At 34.5% G+C, this 26392-nt stretch overlaps 2 protein-coding genes across 9 annotated transcripts in view; one reads left to right on the forward strand and one right to left on the reverse strand.

Moving 5' to 3' along the window:
- The first annotated feature begins 301 nt into the window (after window positions 1-301).
- LOC124404433 (PR domain zinc finger protein 5-like) lies at window positions 302-4184 on the forward strand. Of its 2 annotated transcripts, none has more exons than XM_046878550.1 (2): window positions 302-832; window positions 928-4184. In XM_046878550.1, exons 1-2 carry the CDS (start codon window positions 530-532, stop codon window positions 3472-3474), a joined length of 2850 nt encoding a protein of 949 aa, XP_046734506.1. In that variant the 5' UTR covers window positions 302-529; the 3' UTR covers window positions 3475-4184. The 2 variants fall into 2 exon arrangements, with proteins under 2 accessions (XP_046734506.1, XP_046734507.1); XM_046878551.1 differs by having other exon boundaries at window positions 931-4184.
- Window positions 4185-4494: 310 nt separating this feature from the next.
- The window catches only part of LOC124404430 (kalirin), a 48777-nt gene continuing 26879 nt past the window's right edge, over window positions 4495-26392 (reverse strand). For 4 of the 7 annotated variants that reach the window (XM_046878541.1, XM_046878539.1, XM_046878536.1 and 1 more), the window contains 15 exons: window positions 14775-14847; window positions 10948-11299; window positions 10567-10650; window positions 9953-10278; window positions 9637-9796; window positions 9332-9559; window positions 9057-9245; window positions 8638-8870; window positions 7204-7462; window positions 6773-6811; window positions 6136-6667; window positions 5499-6027; window positions 5095-5430; window positions 4802-4994; window positions 4495-4707 (listed from right to left, as the gene is read on the reverse strand). In XM_046878541.1, coding sequence (XP_046734497.1) covers window positions 4600-4707; window positions 4802-4994; window positions 5095-5430; window positions 5499-6027; window positions 6136-6667; window positions 6773-6811; window positions 7204-7462; window positions 8638-8870; window positions 9057-9245; window positions 9332-9559; window positions 9637-9796; window positions 9953-10278; window positions 10567-10650; window positions 10948-11299; window positions 14775-14847 — 3641 coding nt within the window. In that variant the 3' untranslated portion in view covers window positions 4495-4599. Of the gene's footprint in view, window positions 4708-4801; window positions 4995-5094; window positions 5431-5498; window positions 6028-6135; window positions 6668-6772; window positions 7134-7203; window positions 7463-8637; window positions 8871-9056; window positions 9246-9331; window positions 9560-9636; window positions 9797-9952; window positions 10279-10566; window positions 10651-10947; window positions 11300-14774; window positions 14848-26392 lie in introns of those variants that run through there. The other 3 variants (XM_046878540.1, XM_046878542.1, XR_006929009.1) reach the window with 3 other exon arrangements.

Here is a 26392-nt window from a genome sequence, read left to right on the forward strand (position 1 = left end):
ATAGGACCAACAGTTGCAAGAATGTGGTATAGCTTTCCGTAGAAACTGCAAGTTCCCGACTGCAAAATTCACTGTCCACTCATCTGAAATTCTGATGAATACAATATCACAGCTACCTCGGCAGCTTCGGATGATAGGAAACGCCGGACGTCAGTAGCTTCCGGCAACGCTACCGGTAACATTTTCCGTGGTCAATAAATTGTCCAACTTAAATTCGGCTGAGAACCATTAAAAGGCTTTCGAGCACTTCTAATGCTGCGCTTTCTCATGTTTTAAAAAACTATGCTTTCGTGTTGTTTCCATTTCACTCGTTATCCAACTTCAAAGATTATCAGTGCCTGTTATAATGTTAGGTTATGTATGTCGTTTGAGGTTAATTACCGGATACCTACAGTAATTTTTGTATTGTTCAATGTATAACTTTTCATTTGCATCATTGAAGCCTACAATTCGAAATTGCTGATATTTCGTGAAGTTTGGCGGTATTCCGATACTGAGTTAAACCAGTTACACAAAAGTATATTTTGCAATGAAACCGAACACCGAGCGATGCAGTTACATCAATTGTGGTAAACAACGGCTTGGACAAGAATTTCACTATCTGCCGCTGAAAAATTCGAGCCTTTGTGTGAAGTGGTTAATTAACAGTGGCCGGGAGGATCTGCTTACTCATGAAACTCCTGCATTAGAGTCGTTGAAACTTGCTATTTGTAGCGACCATTTCCACGATGATGACTATCTCCTAGAAGGAGCTTTGAAAGACGACGCAGTTCCGATTCAATACTGGGATCTTGGCTACTCTATTGAAATTGGCGGATTGAAAGATGCTAACGTAAGTCATAACAATTGTGCAATGTTATCAACAATGCCGTGTTCCAAACGTTGTACAGTTATTATTTTTATTGCATCTTTTATTATTTGTCTCAGCAGGTTGATCAGCAGCCACAGAATGACAGCATTGAGAACGGCACAACTACCGGATCCGAAACTGATTCCAATACGGGATCGGACAATGAATTCCGAACTCAATTGGGCAATGAAATCGAGGCTTTATTAAACTCTGTCCAAAATTTTCATGGTCAGTCAGCAGGTAGTGAAAATCTGGATTTCGAGCACTCGATAAAAAATTTGTACACAAAACTGAGGTCAAAATCTGTTGGATATAATGATGATAGAAACCACCTGACATCGACGAGTGATTTGATGAAATTCAAGAGAGCTATCAAAAACGTATGTAGAACGTGTGCAAGGAAGAAAATTAATCTAGTCAGTATAGGTGACGAAACGACACGCTCTCCCAACAGTATATTAACGAAATTAAAACTGCTTATAGAAATTAAAAACAGCGATAAATTGCCGAAAAAAATATGCCACGAATGTCTTGCAAAACTAGAACAGTCCTACAAATTTTTTCAACAAATATACAGAGCGGATAGTACTCTACGCGGTATGCTATCTAAATACAAACAAGAAAGCGAATCACTTCCTAACAGTCATAATAAATACAACGGTGATCTAGCTCGTTCTCAAAATCCTAATACTCCAGATAAACTCGATAATAAGGCACAGAAGTTTAGTTTGAAAGTAAATGATCTACAGTTTAAAAATAATTTGAAAACAACATGGATGGATAATGAAGTTGCTAAATTTGATGAGATTATGAAGAACAACGATAATATCCTGGAAAAAATTAGTATGAATAGCGAGATTTATTCAAGTGAAAATACTGAGAATACTGTGAGCTACTTGCTGTCAGACTGTAGTAACAATGATGCTGCATTGAACTGGCTCGACGTTATGGGTACAATAAAGAAGGAACCTAAACCAAACGCATCAAAATCTAGTACAGCTGTAGAGATATCACCAGTTGCTGCTTTTCAAATTCAATGCAAACATTGCAATCGTACTTTCAAATTACGACGACAATTGAAAACCCATATAGCAATGAATCATACTTCGTCGATCAACTATACGTGTGAACATTGCAATGTTTCCTGCACGAGTGAAAAATCCTTGTCAGAACATTATGTTCAGGTTCATACTGGACAAAGATACACTTGTAATAATTGCGATAGTACATTCTCAAAGAAAAATGAGTTACAGTCACACATCGAGCAATTCCACTCAAGAAAAGCAATAATACCGGAAAAGAATAGTTGCACGAATTCACATTTGGATCAAACATTTGCCTGTGACGATTGTGAGAAAACTTTTTCCTCCAAGAAGACTCTTTGTAACCATATTCACAGACTACATCCACCTTTTGCTTATACTTGCACAATTTGCAACAGTGTGATGTATAGCGAGGCTGCTACTTATAAACACATGACAACTCACGATAAAGCCCCGCTATTTCCATGCCATGATTGTGGAAGAATGTTTTACAGCACCAAGAAATTGGAGAAGCATAAAGGTATACATAATAAAGATACGGGGAATAAAAGGAAAAGGGTCTGGTTTCATTGTCAGCTGTGTGATGCTTCATATACAATAGCTGATGAATTAATTAATCACATAGAATCTCATTCATCAGAGGACTGGGAAAAGTATAGAACTAAAATTTTATATTGCGGTGAATGTGATGCCAAATTAATAGGTAAGGAAAAGTTCCGAATTCATAAAATGAAGTATCACCTTAGCAAAAGGGGTGATTTTATTTGTTTACTTTGCGATAGAGTTACTGAAAATTTTCAATCATTAGGGGAGTATGAAAAACATATCAAATCGCATTCTAATCAACTTCAACACTTGCTTTCCAAAAATTTCAAGTGTGAGCATTGTCGAAAGGCTTTCAAATCAAATTCTGATCGAATAAATCACATAGATTCATATCATTCCGATGTTATGCATTCGTGTCCCATTTGCAACCTTAAAATAAAACGTGAAGATCATCTGAGAAATCATATTGCCACTGTTCACAATTCCAACAGACAAAGTTCAAGTAAAGCGCAAAACTTTTCAGAAGAAAAATGTTTGAGTTTTGAAAACCAGAGGAGCGATCATTATGAAGAAGATCAAGAACCGTTTAAAAATTTGGAGAAATTATTTCCTTGGGCCCAAAGATATTCATGTGACCATTGCAGTATGAAATTCTATTACATGCACAAACTACGGCAGCATCTTCTCAGTGAACACGGAGATGAAGAGAATGCAGCAATTATTCGAACATTAGAGAATTATAGAAAATTTAAATGTACAGAGTGTGAGGCAACTTTTAAACATAAGAGCGGCCTAGATACACATATGAAAGGAATTCACTCCGCCACAGAACACACGTGTTCTATTTGTGGACTTAAATTGAAATTAGAAAGGGACTTGAGTGAACATTTGCTTACGCATGATAAAGATATGCAACTGCACAAATGCCAATACTGTGAAAAACAATTTGAACATAAGGAAGATAGAATAAATCACGAAGATAATCACCATGCAAAACGGTTTAAAAGTGATTCATTCAGCTGTGATGGTGAATAAATAATCTAATTCTAATGCTTATTGCATCAATTTCGTTCAGAGCTTAGCACTAATATAATTGGAATATTGATTGACTGGCTATATATTCAATTAATTGAGATCAGTTACCATATATCTTCCTATGTATTGGTAATATTACATTATTTTGAATTGCTTAGGTTTAAAAAAAAAATGATGGTATTTTCTAGATATTGTATAACGTAATTTAAAAATAATTCATTTGTATATAGATGCCACAGAATGTTTCCAAAATTATATCAGCAATGTCGGCGGTAATTTTCACAATATGAGGAATTAGATAAAAAAAAAAAATACTAAATGATGATATGGGAATGAGACGTATCAATAAGACTGGTATTTGTCATTTTCAATTCGTACACCATTACTATTACCAGTTTGCAAAATGAAATTCATTTGATTCATCAATTTCTCTCAAGCACTTTTTCCTGCTTAATTTTTATTATCTGTGTGTAATATATGCATTTTCTATATATATAATAGTTCCACTATTGATGTATTATATATTCGAATTGCTGTCTATTGACGAAACCAAGAGACCCGAAACAAATATCACTATACAAATGAACCTTTGATTTAACCCAAACAGTTCAGAAAAGTTAAGGATAAAAAATGTTTTTATGTATTCATTTTATAACTGTCATATATTCAGCATTTTGGGGTATTGACAAAAATACAAGTTTTTTAAATCACTTATCCATTGTTCTCTCTCTGCCACACTCAACCTGCAATTTTTATATTATTGTCGGAAACTCTTGACAATGTTTAATTTACTTTGCTATAAATTTTTCAAACCGTATTACAAATAAATCAGTCCACTTCTACGTTGAGAAATATCAAAACGTATCATGTCTTCGTCATTTTTGATTGGTGATTGATTATTATGTTGAAAATTATAATTAATAATAATAACAATACTATAACGTTTTAGCTTGCTTTGCAGTAAAGCTTTTTCGCAATTCTAACAAATTAAAAAAGACAGACTATTAATATCAAACAGCATTCGAGGTATACAAATTTAAATATATCTTTGTTATTTACATGTCACTTTCTGCATTTCCTTATAAACTGTTAATAGGATATAACATTCTGGACCAATATGTATTGTTAAGAATAAAAAGTTTCGTTATGGTCTTGATGTGATTTGGAACAATGTGCCCGACGCTCTGTGAATGCTGCCATTCGAGATGAGGGTATCGTAGCACCTTTGGAAATCTAAAAAAGTGTACATAAAAAGAAAAGTCAGTCACTTCCTCATTCGTTAGTTAGGTTTTAATTTGCAATTTAAAAAATGAATTCTGACTATCACCTTAAACCACGGAGATTCTAAGCAATTCTCTGCAGATACACGGTCTTCTCCATGCAGGCACAGCAATCTTCCGAGAAGATCTTTTGCATCATTTGAAACCTTCTCGAAATATTCATCAGGAAAGCAGAAATCACATTTTAATATATTTGCTGTCGTTTCCTCGACCGAATCATCCAGGAAAGGTGACAAGCCACTAAAACATTCGGTAGCAATTAGTACAAGTAGTCGAAGAATAACGAAACGTGCCCTATGTAAGCAGAATATATTACTCAACAGCTATATGCATAACGCACCTTAGCAATACATAAATGAATACTCCAGTTGCCCACATATCCGTGTGACGACCAGTAGGTCTGCCGAGGACTAATTCAGGTGCTGCAAACTCCAAGTCAGCAGGCGGTACTACTTCCTCCACAGGCCCTCGGACAGCTTCACCTAAGTCAACAAGCTTGACGATTTCTGTTTCTTGGTCGACCAGAACATTTTCAGGTTTCACATCGAGATGAGCAAAGTGCCGGGAATGTAACCAATCCAGAGCCGAAAGCAATTGGCTGGCATATTTGCTGGCAGATGCTTCCGTATATTCTTTCTTCTCACATAGGTATGTGAACAGCATCGGACCTCGAACTCTTAAATAAAGCATTGATTACTTACTGTTCAATCCGCTAGACTAATAACAATCTCTCACTGTACTCACAACTCAAGAACGATTGTGTCTACTCCAGGCTGTGGAGCATTTTCAAAAAGAGCAAATGCCCTAACGATGTTTGTGTGATGCGTCGATGCCAATAAATCGTACTCTGAACGAGTGAATGATCTAGATTGTTTGTGACGTGGCGTTTGTTTAAGCGCAACTTCATGCCCAGTACCGCGGTCTCTGGCGCGCCGTACAACTGCAAACCTCCCCTTTCCCAGCTCATCCAATTCCAGATATCGTCCGACGAATTGCTCAGCTTCCCAGCTTATTCCCTCATCCATGGGCAATGTTATCACAGCTGAAGGTGACGTCGCGTTTCCAGTCTTTCCAACTATTCTAAAACTGTAGGAAGTCCCAGGTAGTAATTCCAGGACAGTCGGAGGCGTTTTGACTTCTTTTATAATAGTGGTCCATTCTAACGATGGTATTGTTCTGTATTCCAAGTTACACGACCCAGTATCATGACACTCCCAATCTACTTCAACCTTCGTCGTACCCAAAATACGTGCCCACGTTGTTCCATTTCCTCCTATTTTTTGAAGTCAGTAAAATATACTTGAAGCTTGCAGTGGTAATAAATTTAGTATTAAATTTAATTTTGCTATTTACTGACGTGCATACACACGGCATTACAAACCTGTTACATTGAGTGAGACTTTCGTGGAACAGGAACCATTATCACACTGTATACTACAAACATATACACCGGAATCCACTGGACGACAACGAGAAATTTCGAGATATATAAATCCCGAATTATGGTGAAGCCTATAGCGTTCGCTCGGTACAATATCATGAGATTCTCCCTCCTTCCTCCAAACAACCGTAGCACCTTCGGCCCGTGCAACTTCTATGGAAAGTCTGGCTACCTCGCCGGCAGTGACTTTAACAGGTGTTGAAGCACTTAGTACTTTTGGTGGCATTTTTTCTCCAAGCCCCTTCTGAGGACTAGACACTGCTTGATCTGGGTCTATTTTCCTCGGGCGAAACGACCATGCTCTGTTGATTGATGAGTTGGGAATAAAACTTGCTGGAATCCACAATTCTTCCTTTGCGTCAATAGGAGAAACGACTAGCCCTGGTCCATCCAAATGAGATACGACCAGTTCGTCTCCAGCGTGTAGTTTAACCCAGTCAGCGGCTAATCGTACGCGAGCACCTGGAGCCACCTGAGGAATCGCCGCATTAAAGAGAATCCCTTTGCTTTCTGGCAACATGCCTGGCTCCGTCATGCGATTTTTATTCATATACGTGCATCAGAATTTCATGCTCACCCAACAGTAGGATGTACAGTAGAACCACCACCCATCGTGCTAGTTAGTTCAGAACCAATACTTTTTTTCTGAATTTTTTTTCATCTGATTTTGTTCTAGCGTTTATCTTTTGACAGTAAATAATGTCTTAATTCTTCTACAAAGTGGAACTATAGGCATACGTATTTGTACTTTAGGGGCATACGGTATTTCTTTTTTTCTGTCCGTTTATTTATTTATTTATTTTTTTTTTTTTTGTTATTTTTTCTTTTATTTTTCAATAGTACAAGAGCGATAGTTTGCCATTGCAACAACAGAAGGCAATGCAATAGATAGCAGATAGCGAGAGACATCAAGAGGAAGAAGCGGAAGAGTCCCTTGGCTGCAAGTAAGAATGCTATAACAGTCTTGGGCTCCACTTCATTTCATAGCAGAGAGGGATTGGGGCTCACCGGAATTGAGTTGTTGCGAACTGGCGAACGTGCTCGCAGAGTGTTCCTGAACCCTTCTAAGAAGTTAAGTCTACTCTTAGTAGGGCTGGGTGTCCGAGGAGGCGGCGCATCACCATCTAAGCCACCTGCAGTGTGTGACCGCTGAATCAGCTGCGTTTTACGTTGATTGCTTCTTTCCTTGTTTGCTGCTCCAGATACTGTCAGCATTGGGGGAACTGACATGGCTGCTTGAATGACTGGTTCCGGTGTCGAGCCACGGCTGTATGCCAGCAAATTAAAAATGAATAGAAAACACAGTACTACAGTTAAAATTTTTTCTAAAAAGATTTGTTTAGATGAAGTCGCCGAGGCCTCTGTATAGAGTTACATAATTGAAAGCATGATTGATGTGGACAGTTTGTTTTTTTATTTGTTTTTCGTGCATAGTCAAGCAATTAGAATTAATGTGAAAGTTACTCCTGAACTGATGGTTAAATGTTACAAACTTTGTGTAATTATCAGATTTATCATTGAGATAATGTTGAGTAGCTTTTGAGTATAGGTTTCAAAGCGTGGGCAAGACACTGAAAAGTTCTATTACAGTAAATTTAATTATTTAATTTCTTAATCGCACGCCCCAGACCTTATCTATTGAAATAAAAGTTATTTGCCTTGGTGAAAGGGTATAATTATTGCAAGTGGACATTGAGTAAGAAAGATCAATTTGATATTGTAGTACTGTGTTTTTGGTAAATCATAAAATAACAAGCAGTTAGTGAGGGTGCATCGGCATTAGGGGGATAGGGATTACGATGCTTCACAATCACATTCTCAATCAATTTACGTTTTTATTCTAAACAAAATTTTTATGCGCAGGAGTTGATTATTATAGTAGTTTTTTGTTTTTTTCTTGTTTTAGGTTTCGAATAATATGTATTATGTACACGCACTGCAGTTCGTTCACTTCAGCGCCATTATAAACGTTATTAAAACTATTATAAATCTATCATACATTTTGCATTATAATAATAACCAATTTCATTACTGTATGCTCTCTTGAGCGCCTCAGTTTATTATTCAATTTATATATATATATATATTATATATATATAATATATATACAATATATATATATAATATATATATTACATAATACATACATATATATATATATATATATTATGTCTATATGTATATATGCACATTGGAACGGATTAGCACACGTGACAGGCTCAGGGAGCGAGAGTAAGTAAAAAGAGTAATAATTAGAGAGAAGATTCAGAGAAGCTAAAGAGCAGGGCGAAAGGATCAATTTAGGGTAAAGACAAGGAGACACTACCATTAACTAGCTTATAGCGTTCGTATTTTTATAAAATATACAAAAATATGTTGGAACGAATATTCACAGGTCAAGTCATAAATGACAGTGAGAGTCAAGTAGTTGGAGACGCTTACAGTGGGTCTTTGGTAAGTTCCTTTTGGTAGGCAATTGGGGACTGTATTGCCTTTAGGAAGTCGCGCTGTGTTTGCAGGATCGCTGTTATCGTATCCACCCATTCCTGTTTTCGCGCCTCATTCTCATCCACTGCTGCACACGAGAATCCCAAGCCAGGCTTACGCGGATCCGTCGAACGAATCACAAACCTTTCAGGGTCATCTCCCAAGTCATCGAGACTCATTTTGTTCACCTGAATTGCATTATTGGAAAGTTAGAAGAGAAAATTTGTGTTATTGATCCACAATTTCTACTCTATTGATAATTAAGGATTATTCTGAGTCTAACATTCAACTGACTGTCAAGAAACAGTTGGTTGCGAAAGCATATCAATTTCATGAAAAAACCTAAGTTTTTGCGAATAAGAAACCGAACCTACCTGTATATGAGCTTTGTATATGTAAGCGGGATTGGTGAACTGGGTTTTCTTTCCAACAGCTTCGCTAAATATAATATTCTGCTCAAATAGAAAAACCTGCCATTCTCTTCCGCGTACAGGTACATTTCCTATTTCAGAAACTAATAGCGGGCCATGAAGTAGTAGTTTTCCCTGGGCAGTAATTTTACCCTGAAAATATTGAAGTCGTAAATATTAAATCACTAAAGCTAGGACACAAATCTGAATAAGTGAAATACAGGAAAAGATTGACCTACATCAAAGCCCTGTAACCTTCCTACGTCCATCATGTCATTGGCTGCTTTGGGAATGATGTGCATAACATGTGCTGCCGCTCGAAGACCTTCTATCTCTGAATGATTTTGCGTCTTTTCTGTTAATCTTAGTGCCTCACGCAGCAGCAATTGATACTTCATTATTCGCTGTACAGGCTTTATAAGTAAGTCACATAACTGAAGCCTGTGACCCAACTTTTGTCGCAATTCCTGTAAATTTTACGTTAACTTAGACGCAGAATTCGATTAACGCTTCAATTGAGACTGTATATTTTTACAATAATTACCTCAAAGTATGTGTCGATGTGTTCAGACACAATATACTCGGAAACTGGCTTATTTTGACAATAGACAACATACATATGCAACTTCCTTTCATACTTTTTGAACAGTGGACCCAAATCTTGTGGTCTCTCCAGACAATGCTCCAATGCTTTGAGGAAAAAACTGCAATTTAAAATAGTGTTAAATTTAAAATATCGGGAAACCTTTGTACGGAGAAAAGACAATTTCATCAACCAAAAAAATCTGTCTAACATGAACCATTAGATCGAAATTCAACTAACATTAATACTACAAATCACAGGTATAAATAATACTCACTCCCTGTGCCACTCGTAAATTGCTTCTATATTGCCAAACAGCATTTTGTCTTTTCCGCCACGCAGATCTTCAGGTAGAGGAATTTCGCTGTCAGGATCTCTCATGAGCGCCATGTATCCCTCAACAATCTGCTTTAAATCACTGACGTATAGTCTTTCAGTTTCAACTAACTCACTGATAACGAACTGTCTCTTAATGATTGCTGCGCTTTCTGGATCTGTCTCTTCGGCTGCTGATATACCGAGGCTGACCGCATCTTCGCTGCCCGTTGCTTTACTAGGCACTCGCTGCAAACTATTCCTCTCCTGGTTTTCCGTGTGTTGTTCCTGTTATATTTAGCCGATGTAATTTATCCATAAGATAAACTTCGATAGAAATAGTTAAACGGTATATAGTACGAGGGATTTGTTTGTTGCAGACCTTCCATTTATTTCTAGTTTCAAAAAAAGGTGCAATCGAATGACCCAGTAAAAATTCAAATAGTTATCATGACAAAGAGTAAGGTACAAGTTTTGCAGATTATCATTTATTTTTCGTTTTCACATATTGTGCTTTACAAGATAAAATTTTCAAGTTTACTGAAACTCTAGAAAATAATGTTGCATTGAACTTACCATTCTTTCTTTAACAATCTGTTCAATCTCTGCAAGATCAACAGACGTAGCACCGTCCAAACTACTCATGGAATTTTCTGAACCCTGTAAGCGCGAAATCACATAAATATACATTATAAGTGTAAAATAAAATTCGCATTGAAAATGCAAATACGATTTCGTTCAGCAATTAACTACACCATTGTTGTAGCAATAATCGGGACATAAAAAAATAATAACAAATAAAATTGCAGTCTCGGATAAAATGGCGTTGATTAGGTGCACCCACTCCAACATTATCTGGCACACACGTAGGTATTATATCCGCGTGTAAGAGTTAATTTCCGGCAGGGAAAATTGGGCGAGAAAAAATTAAATTAACGTTCATCGGATAAGGCTTACTCTTTTTCCGGACAATTCGTCGGGGATCGTTGAACCGGATGGTCCGTTTCCCGTTACGACGACAATTGGCTCTGTTATCGGTTTCATCGGTGGTGGAAGCTCGAGGTCATCCTCCCCATCCTCGCCCCCGTTTTGTTCTAGGAAAGCCGGCGTCTCGCCGTCTTCGCCCTCGACGTCTTCTTCCTCTTCGCCCTCTGACGCCGCCCTACCGGATTTGTCACCGCTCGGTAATTTGAACCGTTTGTCTGATCCAGTTTTCTTCAGAGGCGGCAGCCTGTCCGACGTCGATGCCGATGACTTTTCTACCTTCCCTTGACTCAACTTACGTAGCGGTGGCGGCAGCCATTTTCTTCTGAAAATCAAATTCAATAAACATTAGAGAAAAAATCTTGTACAAACTAAAATTACACACACATATTACCATTTTCCATTTCCCATATAAGCATTATTATAGGAAGTAAATGCTATTTCGATATCTGAATTGAGTATACATTTTTTTCGAAGTCCAGGAAAATCAAAATCAAATCACAAGCTATTGAATTTCTCAACGCAGTTTTTTTTTTTTTTTTGTTTTTTTTTCTTCTGCTTCAAAGTTTCTCAATTAATTAATTATTATTTATATTATACTATAACCTGATAAATTGCGAACAGTTTTTCAATAACGATAAAAATAATTTAGTCTAATTGGCGAACGTGAAGGAAATCTGAACAAAGATGATGATGATGATGATGATGATGATGATGATGATGATGATGATGATGATGATTTAAAGACCGCAGCGTGATGTCACGCCGGCAAAGACCGGCTGTACGACCGTATGAGCAATAAACTCTGCCTCGTGTAAGCATAAAGAAAAGAGGAAGAGAACATACAACAATTTTGTTAAACAGGATCTTCGTTTAGCCGACCGGAAACATCCACGTGCTTTCAAGCATGTCGGTTTAAATTTATTTATTTTATTTTTTCCATTAGTTTATTTTTTTTTAAATGAAATTGCTGCATATATGAAAAAAAAAGAAGACAGAAGGTTTTCCTAAAAGTGCGTCCTCGCCTACAATATTTATTTATATTTTTAGACTTGGAGATGCATCAGAATCCGAGTAACTCATAAGCGATAAGAACTCTACAATTCATATGGAACGATGAGACATCGGATGTTTTGCGAAGTTGTAATAAACGCGGAAAACCATTTTCTCCCGAGGCAAGTAGGCGTAAGTGCAGCCACAGAGTAGCGAACATCACTCGATGCAGACACAGAGCTGCGATTTCGTTATAAAATTAACCCGATGCTTACTTGTATCTCATAAAGCAACATTGTAAACAAGGAAAATTCACAGGGAATTCTGCTATGAAGCTGTTAATAATAATAACAATAACAGCAACAACAACAATAATAATAATATATATAAAAAAAAAAAAAAAACACATATGAAGCTCGGGAAAAACAGAAATAAATAAAAACTGCAGTACATAAATTTGTCATTTTCCTAGCTATACATTCCATACATCAATTCCACAACGTAGAGTTCAGTTCATTGGTTAATGGAAATACCCGTATGCATAGGCGTGACGAGGCACATACGTGTATTATGGACGTATAGTTTTTTAACGGGTAATCGTTTCGAAAGAAATTCCCCGGCATCAAGGTACATATTATTATACAGGCGTAAATACATCGCACTTGTTCCACGAAGAAGTCAAATGACTATAAAGATTTGTTTACGTATTGTAAATATATTACGAATAATAATTATGACGAAGTGATCCCAGAACGCGTTGTAATATTAAACGTAATTTAACCCGTAAAATCGCTTTATTTACAAATGGCATATTAATCACACCGCGAGCTTACAGATTTGCATATATAAATATATATAATATATATTAGATTGATTGAATTTATTGAAATTCATTTCAATAATATACATTGCAGGGTAGCCACAAATTTTTTACCTGAAACCTAGTTTTCCCTGACATTTTTCCAGTTCCAGTAAGTTACTAAAACCTAAATCGTTCAGCTTATTAACTCTATATTAGGTTAAAATTCAATTCGAATTGTTGAAAAATATAAGGTAAAAAAAAAAAAAAAAGTCAGTTTGAACTAATTTCTTTTCTCGATGAAAAAAAGGAAACTTATTACCTCAAAAAATCACATCCAATTCCCATGACAGAAAAGTGATATTTTCAGTTTTTCCCATCACCAAATTAAAAATCCCCTGATACTTTCAGGTTTTTCCAAAGTTTCCAGGTGCGTAACCCCCCCCCCCCCCCCCCGAATTACATATAATTACTCGGGTCAACCTACGAAGTAACGGACATTGTTCTTGACACGCGATAGGAAATTCGTCAGAGTAAATAATTTTTTATCTGTATACACATGGTATATACTCGCATACTGTTTTTCCTTCGTTGATTTTTTCCCTTTCTCTAATCCTCCGAGCTAGCGTGAGGAGAAAAATAAAAATTCGTTTCCACATTCCGAGACAGTAATAATCGGCTAATTTATACACGGTTTTACCGATGCGTATACAAATGCCTGTATAATTATATTCTAAACATTATACTTGTATGACGCCAAATGCTAAACCTGAATTTTCACGTGCCGACCAGGTGCATGAATCGCGGCGAAACACACTTAGTAGTGTAACTATATACCAACTTATACAGTTTATTTCCGGCTATAATATTTTCAATGTCAAGTTATGATATATATATATATATTTTGTACTTGAGCGGCGGCGATTGAAATTTGTTTTATTTTTTTTTATTTTTTTTTCTAACACATTCACGTTAAATATCCTGCGGCGAATGTTTTGCTCAAAACGATCGTTCGATCATTACGGATAAAATTTGTTTTCATTTACAATAGAGTTATACGTTACAACAGGTTTACTGATTTCTGTCTACCTGTACATACAGTATACAATAAATCGTTCCGATAAAAGTATAACTACGTGTACTACTACGTTCATTTTTATCGATAGATAATAAACACGGTGCGTATACATACAGGGCATTCCAAGAGAAATCGAGGAGCCATTTCCCTCGGGTCATAAAATTGAAGAATTTGAAATATGTCGTTGTTTTTCTGTTACCCCTTTTTAAAATTTCTTTAAAATTAAAAAAAAATTAAGACTGTTTTTGAAGTGGAATCAATGCCGAAAAAAAAAGTTATGCCTGAGGATCTGATGACTTGTGTGAAATGACTCCTCGATTTCACTCGGAATGCTCCATATGTACAACAATACATAGGTACACGTGTGATTGCATTGAGAAGAATTCGAAGCAGTAGAAACAATACAGAGGAAAGAAAAAAAAATAATATATGTATCGAAACGAAAGAAATGGTTTAAACAATATTATTTTACTTGTTATCTCAAATGAAAATAAAGTTATTTCATTATTTTCTATCCTACAGCCGTACATGCGCGAATAAATTTCCTTTAGCTATACTATACTCACACGAATATACGTAATCGCTGGGTTTGACAAATTGACTAGGAAAATTCTCGCGGAAAAGTCAATGATATAATCGTCTAATCGTGGTAGGATATCCGTCGCTTTATCATAACTGTTTGATATTTTTGTCGAATATTATATAAACATAAAAGCACGAATGAAGAATGGTAGAAATAAAATAAAAGAGTTTATTTTTTCTCTTCAATCATAATTATTCTCAAATTAAAATCTCTCGAATAAAAAAGTCTTATGTACATACGTATGTTTTAACAGATTAGAACATAATGAAATAAAATATTAATTAAATTTTCAAAAATGGCTTGTGAGAGAAAGTAAAAAAAAAAAAACTAAAAAAACTTTTACTCACCCACTGAAAACTCGCCGTTTGTTCCCCGGTGAGCTTGTACTTGCAGAAGCGCCTCCGTCGCTGGTTCCCACTTCTAAAACATCGTACAACACATTTTGAAACATGTTAACGGTATTGGCACAAACGCGCGTCACCGTTATACGCAATTTATTCACTTTTTTCTCTTCAATTTTGCACAATTGATTATTATACATCAGATTATATTATATATCTTATAAGAATTTCTTTCGACCCCTGGTACTCGACCATTTCCGCACCCTTTTCACATCACAGGTGACACGAAAAAGAAACAAATAATTAAATAAATAATCCCAGCAGTCTATTTAAATTTGCACAAAATTCATCCACAGTTTCATGCCGTAATTTGATGACAAATTAAGAAAACGAGAGATTATCGATTCCCGAATTGCAGCACCATAGAATCGAATATATATCTTCCTTTTTTTATTTTTTCCTTTATTTATTTCCTTTTTTTTGCCGCGTAACAATAATTTTAACTGTTCCAATATACTGCACAAATAATTAATAATTGAACTGCGAAATATTTTATATAAACTTTCAATGTTTAGCGGCGCTGGTCAAGCAGCGTCCAATATCGCGGACGGTGTATTTCTGATAACGCGTGCCTCTAGTATAAAGCTCTGAGCCATGCGAGCTCGAGGGATTCTCCCTACTTGTTCTCCTCCTCGTCTCGACGTAAACTCGCAGCTTGAAACCGCAGCGGGTTGGGGAGAATTGAGATAGCAAAGATAAACCGACTCACTCCACGCACGCTTTCGATATACATACATACATACATATAGAAATGTGTGTATATATATATATATATATACACACACGCATATAGCTTTAAATAATATTGCGTTATTGCATTATAATGGATAGAATTATTCGCAAGTTAAAGCGGAACCAAGATGATCCAATTTTCGCGCTCCGCCCTGGATCACGATCGAGAAACTTTATTAGTCGACCTGCATCTCTCGGTGGCTCCCGGATGTCGCGACGCAAGACACGCGTCCTCTTCTCGCCTCGTCTTTTAACTCGACGATCAGAAATAGGCGTCCCTCACCGCCTTTTTGCTGCATCTCTTGGTGCGATTCCAATAAAATAATTCGGAGACGGTCGGATTTCTTGGATTTTTTAAATTAATTCTTGTATATGAAGGTTTCTCCACGAAACCGGCCACTTTTTTTTCGACCATCTCAGATCTTCCCCGTAATTGGTTATATGAAAGTACTACTGAAAGGCACTCTGCGTGATTTTTTTCAGATTTTTAAATTCATTATTTTGGAAAATGCCATTTTTTTTTTTTCAAATTAATATATCTCGGAAACTTGAAGTAACTGAAAAAAAATGTCTAAACATAAAAGTTGTATTTTTGTGTAAGCTTTCGAGCAGACGACTTGAAATAATTTTCACGTTCCGGTAACGCTGATTTTTTACCAAAAAAATTGGAAATTATTTTTTTATTCAAAAAAGGCCACTTTTTTTTTTTACTGAAAAAATTACAGGGTCTTTCAGTATGTCTGACGATATCACAAAAAAAATCGCCAGAGTGGCACCGCCAGAGGTTCCGGTATAAAAAAATTAATTTGTGTGGTTTAATTTTTTTACCCTAGAACCTCGATCCGAAAACCGAAAAAAAAGTGGCCGGTATCGTGGAGAAACCCTCATATATAAAATTAATTAAGTTAATCGCGCAAGAAATAAAATGTAGACTCTTTTTTTTCTTTTCTTTTTTCTTCGTTAAACCTATTCGCGTAGATATGTAACACGTTTTTCAATTCTCTCGATGGCAATTTGAATTTTTTCTCCCCCCCCCCCCCAGCATTTAAAAAAAACAAACAAAACAACTACTATACAGTATAAATAAACATAAATAAACGTTGAAACGAGGTATAATAAAACAGAAAAAAATCACACACACACACGTCGGACGACATCTTTTGTTCCCTTTTGTTATTTGTTTTTTTATTTTTTTCTTAAAATGTAATATAGATCTGCCCGCAAATTTCCTTCCGCAATGCGGTAGGTACGCGATGCGAAATATATGTTATACCGTGAAGCATGTATGTACATATGTATAATATAAATTATATATTAGCATCGCTAATCCATTCCGACAACCACTGCAAAATTTTTTTTTTGCTCTTTTAGAGGCGAAGGGCTTGCATATTAAACTTTCAAGAGCTGAATTTTATATAAAATACTTAATTGCCGCGTGATTTTATAAATTATAGATTTTCACCGTCTAAATGTAGCGATAGAGTTTTAGTTTCAACAGTTGGTCGTTACAAATCCTTCGTATATAAAATTAGAAAGACTCGTGAAAAATTATTAAAACAAGACAAAAAAAAAAAAAAAAAAACCATCTTACACGTTTGAATACAATTAATAAAGAAAGGAAGGTGAAAGAAATTATTCCCGTAAGTTTTATATTCTTGTGAAAATATTAGACCTACATTACATGTTACAGAAAACCCATAAAATATTCCGCGAATCTGATGTAGGGTACGAATGATGTACTTGCGGCGCTCTGTACCGGAAGTAAGGGATTTCCGCAGTCGACTGAGGCTCATTGTGATTTTTAAATAATGTATAACTAATTAGCCCAATTTACACTCGAACGGAAACTTCGTACCGCGCGCAGGTACATTATTCATCTATCAACGTGAAATTTGAACGAAGACAAGAAGCTACGTAAAAAAAAAGTGGAAACTAAGCATTACACCTAAAAAATTTCTATGTCCTGGACTTATCAAAATTTTTTTATACCTTGGATTTGGAAATTATCAAATTCTGACTCCGGATTCGTGATCAGCAACCCCAAAAACACCCGAGTAAATAGTTTTGGCCAGAATCATTGAATTTTGATAGTTTTTTTTATTGTTTTTTATTTTAGATACATCATATTGGATCCGCCATCTTGAATTTAGAAATGATCAAATTCTGACTTCGGATTCGTGATGAGCGTGTAATAAAATTCAGACTAAAATGTTGAGTTGGAAAATATGTGACTGAAATGGATGAGAAAAAATTCGATTTCCTTGTTCGTTTGCGAAGTATGAATTTTGAATTTGCTAAAATAAGAAAGAAGTATAGAACCTCGAGACCGTTTTTATCACCTTTCTCAGATTGTGGGAAACATTTTGTTTCTCTCGTTCTTTGCACGAGATTATAACGGTGTCGAGATTAATTATTAACCGAGACCAAGACGGAGAAATTAGGAATTTTATATTTCGGACAAAAATCTATAATTTTCAGGGACAAAATGAAACTAAAAAAAAAAGAAAAAAAAAACGAAGCCGTTTGAATATGATTCTCTTACAGGTAAAAAAAAACCTGAGCACATCGTTTTTACGCGTTATTAAAGTTGCTTTATCGTGTGAAATATCTTGTGGATATACATATTTCATTAAAGCGATTGCGTCAAATTTCCGTAGAAAATGAGGAAATGAATTATTTATCGGAAGAAAACTCCGCGGCATGCAAGCTTTGCGGTCATATTGCGAACAATCTATAATAACATCAGTATACCATCATTTCTCAACGATATCGTAAAAATTGTAATAACTATTGTCCTGTAAATACGAATTTAGAACGAGGCAGATACGATCTGACCCCGATAAGAAATTATCGAAACACGTTGAAAGTCTCGTTTAAATAAAAAAACAGGAACATCCGCAATTTCGAATAAAATCATCAAATGAATTGTCATAAGTAACATAAATAAATAAATAAATGAAAGAACAATAATTATTTTCTCACTGGGAAATCAAAATAGTAATATAATTATCGAAAATAATCTCCTAGTCTTATTTTAAATAATTACAGACAAATAATAATCGAAAGAAAAACTGTTTCTTTGAGCTAAACAAAAAAAAAAAAAACAAAAACAAACAAACAAACAAACGAGCAAAAGAACAAAAAAAAAAAATTTTGATGTTATATTTCACGAGAGGTGAATTTTGGCAATAAAATTTGAACAGAATAATATTTAAAAAAAACAATAGACAAGCTATGGTATCATGCGAAGAATTTTCAACCAGAATAAATAAATATTTCAAATACCGCGCAGAGCGAAAATTGTAACAATAACGAACCCTTGAGACCGAGCAAGCACATGTTCACCCTATAATATACGATTTTCACTAAATTCTCTGTGCAGCCGCGCCAATTAATCGGAAATAAAACTTCGCCTAATACACATATGCATTATATGTATAATATATCACATGTATATTGTATATATGTATCTAAAATTTGGCCAAGAGCCACGTATCTGCTGTGTGGCCTTGCGACGCGTTGCTGCTCGTTGAACTTTTCATCTTTATTTTTCTTTTTAATAGAAATAAAAATTCTAGTTTAAAATTCAAGATATTAGAAAACAAAAAAAAAAAAAGAATGCTTCGTCGTATTTTATAAAATAAAACGATATTCTGTATATTTCGTTTATCGTATTATTTTAAAACCCCCCTCCCCTCCCCCCCCCCTCCCCCCTCCTTGTCTCTTTCTATCAGACTAAAACGGGGAAATCGGGATTTGCCGATCGTAAATTAAGAGAACCGCAAAAAGCTGGACGATGAATTGCAAAGGAATTTTTCAAATTGCGAATTGCACAGTTTTGGGATTAACCTGACCGGATTTTTTTTCTCCATCATTTAAACAGGTCAGAATGCGGTCTGGCCGTTACCGGTAAAACACGAACACGAACACGAGCACGTATATAATAATCACTTTCAACTGCAGCAGGCGGCTTTCGTAATCATCGTCGTCTTATAACTTGTTCTGATTAAATGCCAGAGTAAAATTACGCGCAGTGTAACACTCATATTGTATAAATATTAACGTTAAAATTTAATACGGTAAAACCGAATTCGAACTAAGAATTTAAAATGTTTCATATGCGCGTAGACAAATGACTGTAATCTTTAATACAAAATGATTTATACACGACTGTGCACATTATGCAGCTTAATATTATAATAATACTGATTTAAAATGTAAACGGTAATTGAAAAATTCGAGATTTCAATTCACGTGTATACTTACATATACACAGACACACATACATATACATATGCATCTATAATACAATCGATTCGCTAAGGGAAAAAAAAAAGGAAAAAATTTCGTATCGGTAATATTTCAGATTCAATTAGTATAAGGTTTACAAAATTTCGATTTAGAGTTTTCAATTTGGTATTCAACAAAAAAAATATTATATCAATCCCAATATCTTCTGACACAATATAGATGAATTCGAGGTGAATTTAGATTAAAAAGAAAAAAAAAAAGAAGAAGAAGAATAAACAAAAAGAGAAGATAAAATTTTCCGCAAATGTTTGTTTTTCCCTCGAAACGTTATACATATATGTATACCGATTTCTTTTACCCTGACCTTTTTCCCCAGTTTTCGCGCAAAGCGAAACGGTGATTACATATGATATATGTATATTTATTATACAATTTACATTTGCATGCAAGCGGGTTACACGCATCTTCAACGCAATGACGTTAGTTTCGAAAAGAGTTTAGACGTTGAAAAAGCCCGTTTGTCACAGTTTATCTTATACTCATGTGTATTAACATATATATACTGAAAATATATATCCTGTTGCGAAGTTTTGCACAAAAGATATGTGAATTGAGCGTTGAAGAGGGAGAAAAAAGGAAAAAAAACAACAACAACAATAACAACCGCAACAGCAACAAGGAAATAAGGGGAAAAAAACCCAAACGAATACGTATAACACATGTAGGTGTATACGTGTTTCGTTTTTTTTTTGTCTTTCCTTTTTTTTTTTTGCAATAACGCATATCCCACTTTAGAATTTGTATACATATTCAAGTTGTTATACTTATACATTGCAAAATCTTCGCGTTATCAACAGTCAAGGATCTGGGGCAAAGAATAATTTGACGATCACGTAGCCACAAATTATTACTATTTGTATTATCATTATTATTATTATTATTATTATTATTATTACACATGTGTAATAAATGTTTGAGCCACGCACAGCCCATATATATATATATATATATATATATATATATATATATATATATATATATATATATATAATATACGTTACACGCGAAAATCTGAGAACGATTAAACCCGGATTAGACCCACAAGGACGTTATAATAATAGTAATAATAAAACAACGTCTATATTTAAATATTACACCGGATTATTATATACTATACACATATATTCTTGTGTGTCGGAGAGAATATTTTTCATTTTCATTAATTTTATACCGCAACGAAAATATAATCACCTTTATTATAACCCCACTGGATATGTATATACACAATGTGTTACGTATAATAATAATAACAATAATAATAATAATAATAATAATAATAATATGAAAGTTACAACGATAACGAAACGCAAGATAAATTTAAATTCCAAAATATCAATCACTCTCGACGATCCCTTAACGATATCAATATTATTATTACACTCAAAATATAATTAACACATAAAAGTATAATGTGTGGATTTTTTTTTTTTTTTTTTCATTTGTTTTCTCATTACACAGGTGAATGGGGTAAAAAATAAAAAAATCGAAAGAATAGAAATAAGACAAGAAAAAAAAAAAAAAAAAAAGAAAGAAAAAAAAACTTCCGCGCCGTTTCGTTCAGATTTCCGCGGTATCCTTAAAAACGTAAAATTTTCCACTCGCGCGGAGACGATAATTTCCTTGCTTAATCTCGGAATTCTTTTCAATCCATAGGGATCCGAGGATGGTGAAGAAATTATAGTAGGGAAAAAAGAGGTGAAAAGATGCAGTGCGGGAAGGTGGTTGATTTTCTCTCCCCTAGGATAGATAGGGAGGGTTGCGATAGGTCGCGCAGCCGGACGGACATCCGCGGGAGGCTGCGAACTGGTCAAGGACACGCGTATTGATCGAGGAACGAAGGGAGAGGAGGACCTGCCTCTCTTCTCGGCGCCAGTTACACCCTCTCGCCATTTCACGTATGAGTCGTCGTACACACACACACATATATATATATATATATATATATATATATGTATATATGTATATTAGGGTGGCGCAAAAAAACCGACTACTTTTTTTTTCTTTGAGTCTCGTGTGACAAGATGTTAGTTTTTGATGTTTTAAGAGCCCACTCCAAAGGACAGTTCAAAAAAAAATTTTTTAGAAGTCGCTTCACATTTTTTGAAACGTCAGAAATCGTCAAAAATCAATCGTTTTTTTTTTTTTTTTTTACATTTTTTTTCTCGTTTTGGTATAATTTTATAGACAAAAAAAAAAAAAAAAATAAGTTTCCGAAAGTTTCAGTTCAAAATTTGAATTTTGAAAGGTCGCGCATAATTTTGTTTTCAATTTTTTGGTGCATTTCTTTAGATTTGTTTCGAGCGACCTTTTAATATTCATATTAAAATTTCATAAATTTTTTTTTGTTTAATTTAGTAAGAAAGAATCGATGAGAATACACCACGACATGAATTAAAAAACAAACAAAATACTGAAAATATAATTTTTTTTAATTTAATTTCTTGACAAAAGACTATGATGTGATTGTGACTGAACCATAAACCATCTCGCAAGGTCTGTTAACTTTGATATTTTACTATAAAGGTATGAGGTAACGATAAAAAAAAATCTATTCTATATTATAAGAATTTAGGGTGGCCACAAATTTTTGTGAAAATAATTCCATCGCATTTCCAGATTTTTCCATGACCTGAAACTTGGTTTTCCCTGACATTTTCCCAGTTCTAGTAAGTTACTAAAAAATTAAATCGTTCACAGCTTCACTAACTCTATATTCGGTTGAAATTCAATTCGAAATGAGGAAATATACAAGGTGAAAAAAAATCAGTTTGAGCCAATTTGTTATCTCGATAAAAAAAAAGTTAACTTATTACCTCGAAAAATCATATCTAATTCCCGTGATAAAAAAGTGACATTTTTAGTTTTTTTCGTGACCAAATTAAAAATCCCCTGACAATTCCAAGTTTTCCAGATTCTCCAGGTGTGTGGCCACCCTGCATATGTTTACTATATATATATTATTACGAGTGCGAAAATTGAATTTTAGAGCGGTTTTTTACTTCCTTTTTTTTCTATTATTGACTTATTTTTTCACCCTTTGCGCCACAGTATCTTATACACAGTGAAAAACCTTTTTTAATCTGTTATTCGAGATTTAAATTTAATTTTTGAGGTATCACCGTAATTTATTCTTCTTTTCTGTTTTTTTTTTTTAACGCATAATTGAACTTCTAAGATGCCAACGTTGATGTTTTAAGAGGGTTTATGATGATTCCGCGAGTATAGTGAGCGCTATAAATAAAGTGTTGTAAGCGCGTGTTTTTACAGCATAAATAGGGAGTAGAAAAGTGGATCTCGGTAAATCTCGGGTTTTTAGAGTCACCAAAAACGAATCCGACGACGTGAAAATTACAAAATTCAAAATAGCAGATCTAATATAGCGGACTGAAAATAAAAAAATTGATTAGATTCGCTTATATAAGATCCGCAGTTTTAAATTTCGAAAATTTCTCAAATCTTATCCCATTTTTTAAATCAGTGACCTCGCGCACCCTTTTAGGTATATACCCAGTTCCAAGAAATTCGACTGCAATAAAAACTTTATAATGCTTCAAAGGTTGAAAGCGTTCGAAAAGTGTGAGACAATTAATCCTACGATATGATTCTCGATCGAATCTAACGGAAATAATAATAATAATAATAATAATAATAACAATAACGATAATCATGTTCTCTCGAAAGGGATCACGAGAAAATGAGGTGAAAAGAGGATGGAGAGAATCGAATTGTGCGAAAGGACGAAGGACATTTAGAACCAACCTCCACTACCTACGTAGATGGCGAATAAGCTTCAAGGATGACCGAGGCTATAAAAGCTATTGCAGTGAATTCTGTGGTGAAAAATTGTGCATGGAACATTTTCTTTTTTTTTTTTTTTTTATCTTTCTTTATATGCAATGTAAACGAATTGTACGTAGATGTGTAAGTATCTTTTTATTATTATAGATTGATTGGATTGTATTATAATGAAAATTGATAATGTGAAAAAGTATATGTATATATACTAGACTGTATCAAAAAAATTGACTATGTTTTTTTTTTTAATGGTATACTGAAAATATTGTTCAAGGTGACGAAAAAGAAATACCATTAAAATTTCAGATTTTAATATAGATATTTAGAGGTGCCTCATCGCGATTTTCTACTTTCCATACGAATAACACGGCAAAAATGGTTCTTGCTCCTTGCGATTTTTATAACTAGATAACGACGCGTCGTACAGAAAATTCATGAACATGTTTTTGTAGGAAATTGAACGTTCTACAAAAAAGGTCTCTTGTTATTTTACGATAAGTCTACTTCTTCAAAAGTTATTTGAGGTCAAACATCAGCAAAGGACCTCAAATAACTTTTGAAGGAGTAGATTTATCGTAAAATAACAACAGACCTTTTTTGTAGAACGTTCAATTTCCTACAAAAACATGTTTATGAATTTTCTGTACGACGCGTCGTTATCTAGTTATAAAAATCGCAAGGAGCAAGAACCATATTTTGCCATGTTATTCTTACGGAAAGTAGAAAATCGCGGTGAGGCACCTCTAAATATCTATATTAAAATCTGAAATTTTTATGGTATTTTTTTTTCGTCACCTTGAACAATATTTTCAGTATATCATTAAAAAAAAAACATAGTCAATTTTTTTGATACAGTCTAGTATATATATATATATAAGTGGAAAATTTTTTGACTAAAGATTACTTCGAATTATTATTTATCCATGGAACAAAAAGCAACAAACTTTATCTTAAACAGAATAAAATCTGTACAATATAAAATTGGGGATAAAAAAAATTTTAAATTGCAATAAACATATCGATGAGAAGGTTTAATTTCGTTTGAATAAATCGCGTGATATCAAAAAAAAAAAAAGAAATTTTCTGTCAGATTGAAATTTTGTATAAATATATAGTAAAAATAAAGATATTTGTGAAAGAAAAAAAAAGGTAATAATAATCGAATAATACTTACGAATTTCACGACGATGATACCGAAAATTAGCGTTGAGGATATTGATGTTATTATTTTCCTGCCGTGCTAAAAACGAACAACCAGCTCGAACTGCGTTGCAATTGCCCGAAAAGCAGTCGGAATAATTGTAACGAATTGTATTCGTACGACGCGCTGGCGCTATTAATTCAGCTCGAGAAAGCATCGCGCGTCGATGCCGGCGAAATTTATCTGAAGTATCCTCGAGGTGAATCTGTTTCGAAGATGACGGGCCGTCCGTCAAATCCGGTGCAAATCTCTTCGGTTTCATAACGACTCGATGATTTGAGTGTGAAAAATAACAAACAGGAAACGGTTTTCTGTTATTTAGAGTTAGTTTATATTATTATGATTTACGAAGATGATTGCAAGAAATTTATAAATTTAAAAATGAATTGTAACAAAATTTAATAAACTCGATTATAATAACGAAGTTCGATTCAACGCACGTCTTTTACTCGTGTCAAAGGTACAAAGTAAATTAACGTTTGCGTAAATGCAGGCCGATATTTATACGGACAAATTTTTGTGGAACGTGGAAGGGTGGACGGTTTCAACAGCTCTGATTGGTCGAAGACTATTTTCGGGTAACGAATCCGGTCGCATTTAACAGGCAGCTGCATTCAAGGAATATGACAATTTTATTACAAGTGAACTAATCCGTCAATTAGTGGAGTTGTTAGGCGTAGGATTTGTTTCCTCGAGACTGTCACAATGAGTATACCTGCAAAGGGTTCGATTCACGGAATCGCAGTTTTACTTTGAATAGAAACGATTTGAAAAGTGCAGGTATAATAGGCAACAATAAAAGTTAATCCGCCATTTCAAGAAAAACTAATGAACGCGGTCAGAAGTGAAAAGCAGCTGTGCGATTTTACACAACTTCATGAGGTTTTCATTTTAACACATATTTTTTCAATATTCTTCATATAATACTCAATTAAGTCGAAACCATTATGATCACGTATATATACATTAGGGTCATTTTTTTGAACAACTATTTTTTTTTTTTTCAGTCCCCATCGAAAATTCTATTCTATATGCCGAACAAATAATTCCCTAAAAGTTATAGCCCTTAATATTAATATTAAGTACTCGCCCAGGGCGTGAAAAGATTATCCATATAAAATACACGTGAATCGAAGGGTTTTTTTTCAAATCTCTACAACTCAGCGGAATTTTATGATATCACATTGGTCTTGGTCGCAAATTACGCAGAATTAAACGATCTTCAAAAGTGTTTGGAACGGCGTAAGTGCAACTTACATTTGTGAGGTGGTACAGGGCACTAAAGTTGATTTTTACCCAAGATTCTCCTTTTTTCGCTGTTATCTCCAAAATAATCAACTGTACCAAAAAAATGTACAGAATAACTTTGCTGGAAGTTTGATTTCCTACAAGAAAGGTCCTTTAGACCAAAATGCTCAGATTGATATTTCTTGAGATATCGGAATTCAACTTACTTAACGTATAAAATTTTCATGTTCTACTGAATTAAACGTTTTAATCTAATATAACCAATAAACATTATGGT

This window comes from Diprion similis, chromosome 3 (genome assembly GCF_021155765.1).
Source record: "Diprion similis isolate iyDipSimi1 chromosome 3, iyDipSimi1.1, whole genome shotgun sequence".
Taxonomy (NCBI): Eukaryota; Metazoa; Arthropoda; class Insecta; order Hymenoptera; family Diprionidae; genus Diprion; species Diprion similis.

Coding starts and splice junctions, on each gene's coding strand:
- LOC124404433 (XM_046878550.1), top strand. CDS start 530: ATGAAACCGAACACCGAGCGATGCAGTTACATCAATTGTGGTAAACAA. Junction 833..927: donor GCGGATTGAAAGATGCTAAC/GTAAGTCATAAC, acceptor TATTTGTCTCAG/CAGGTTGATCAGCAGCCACA.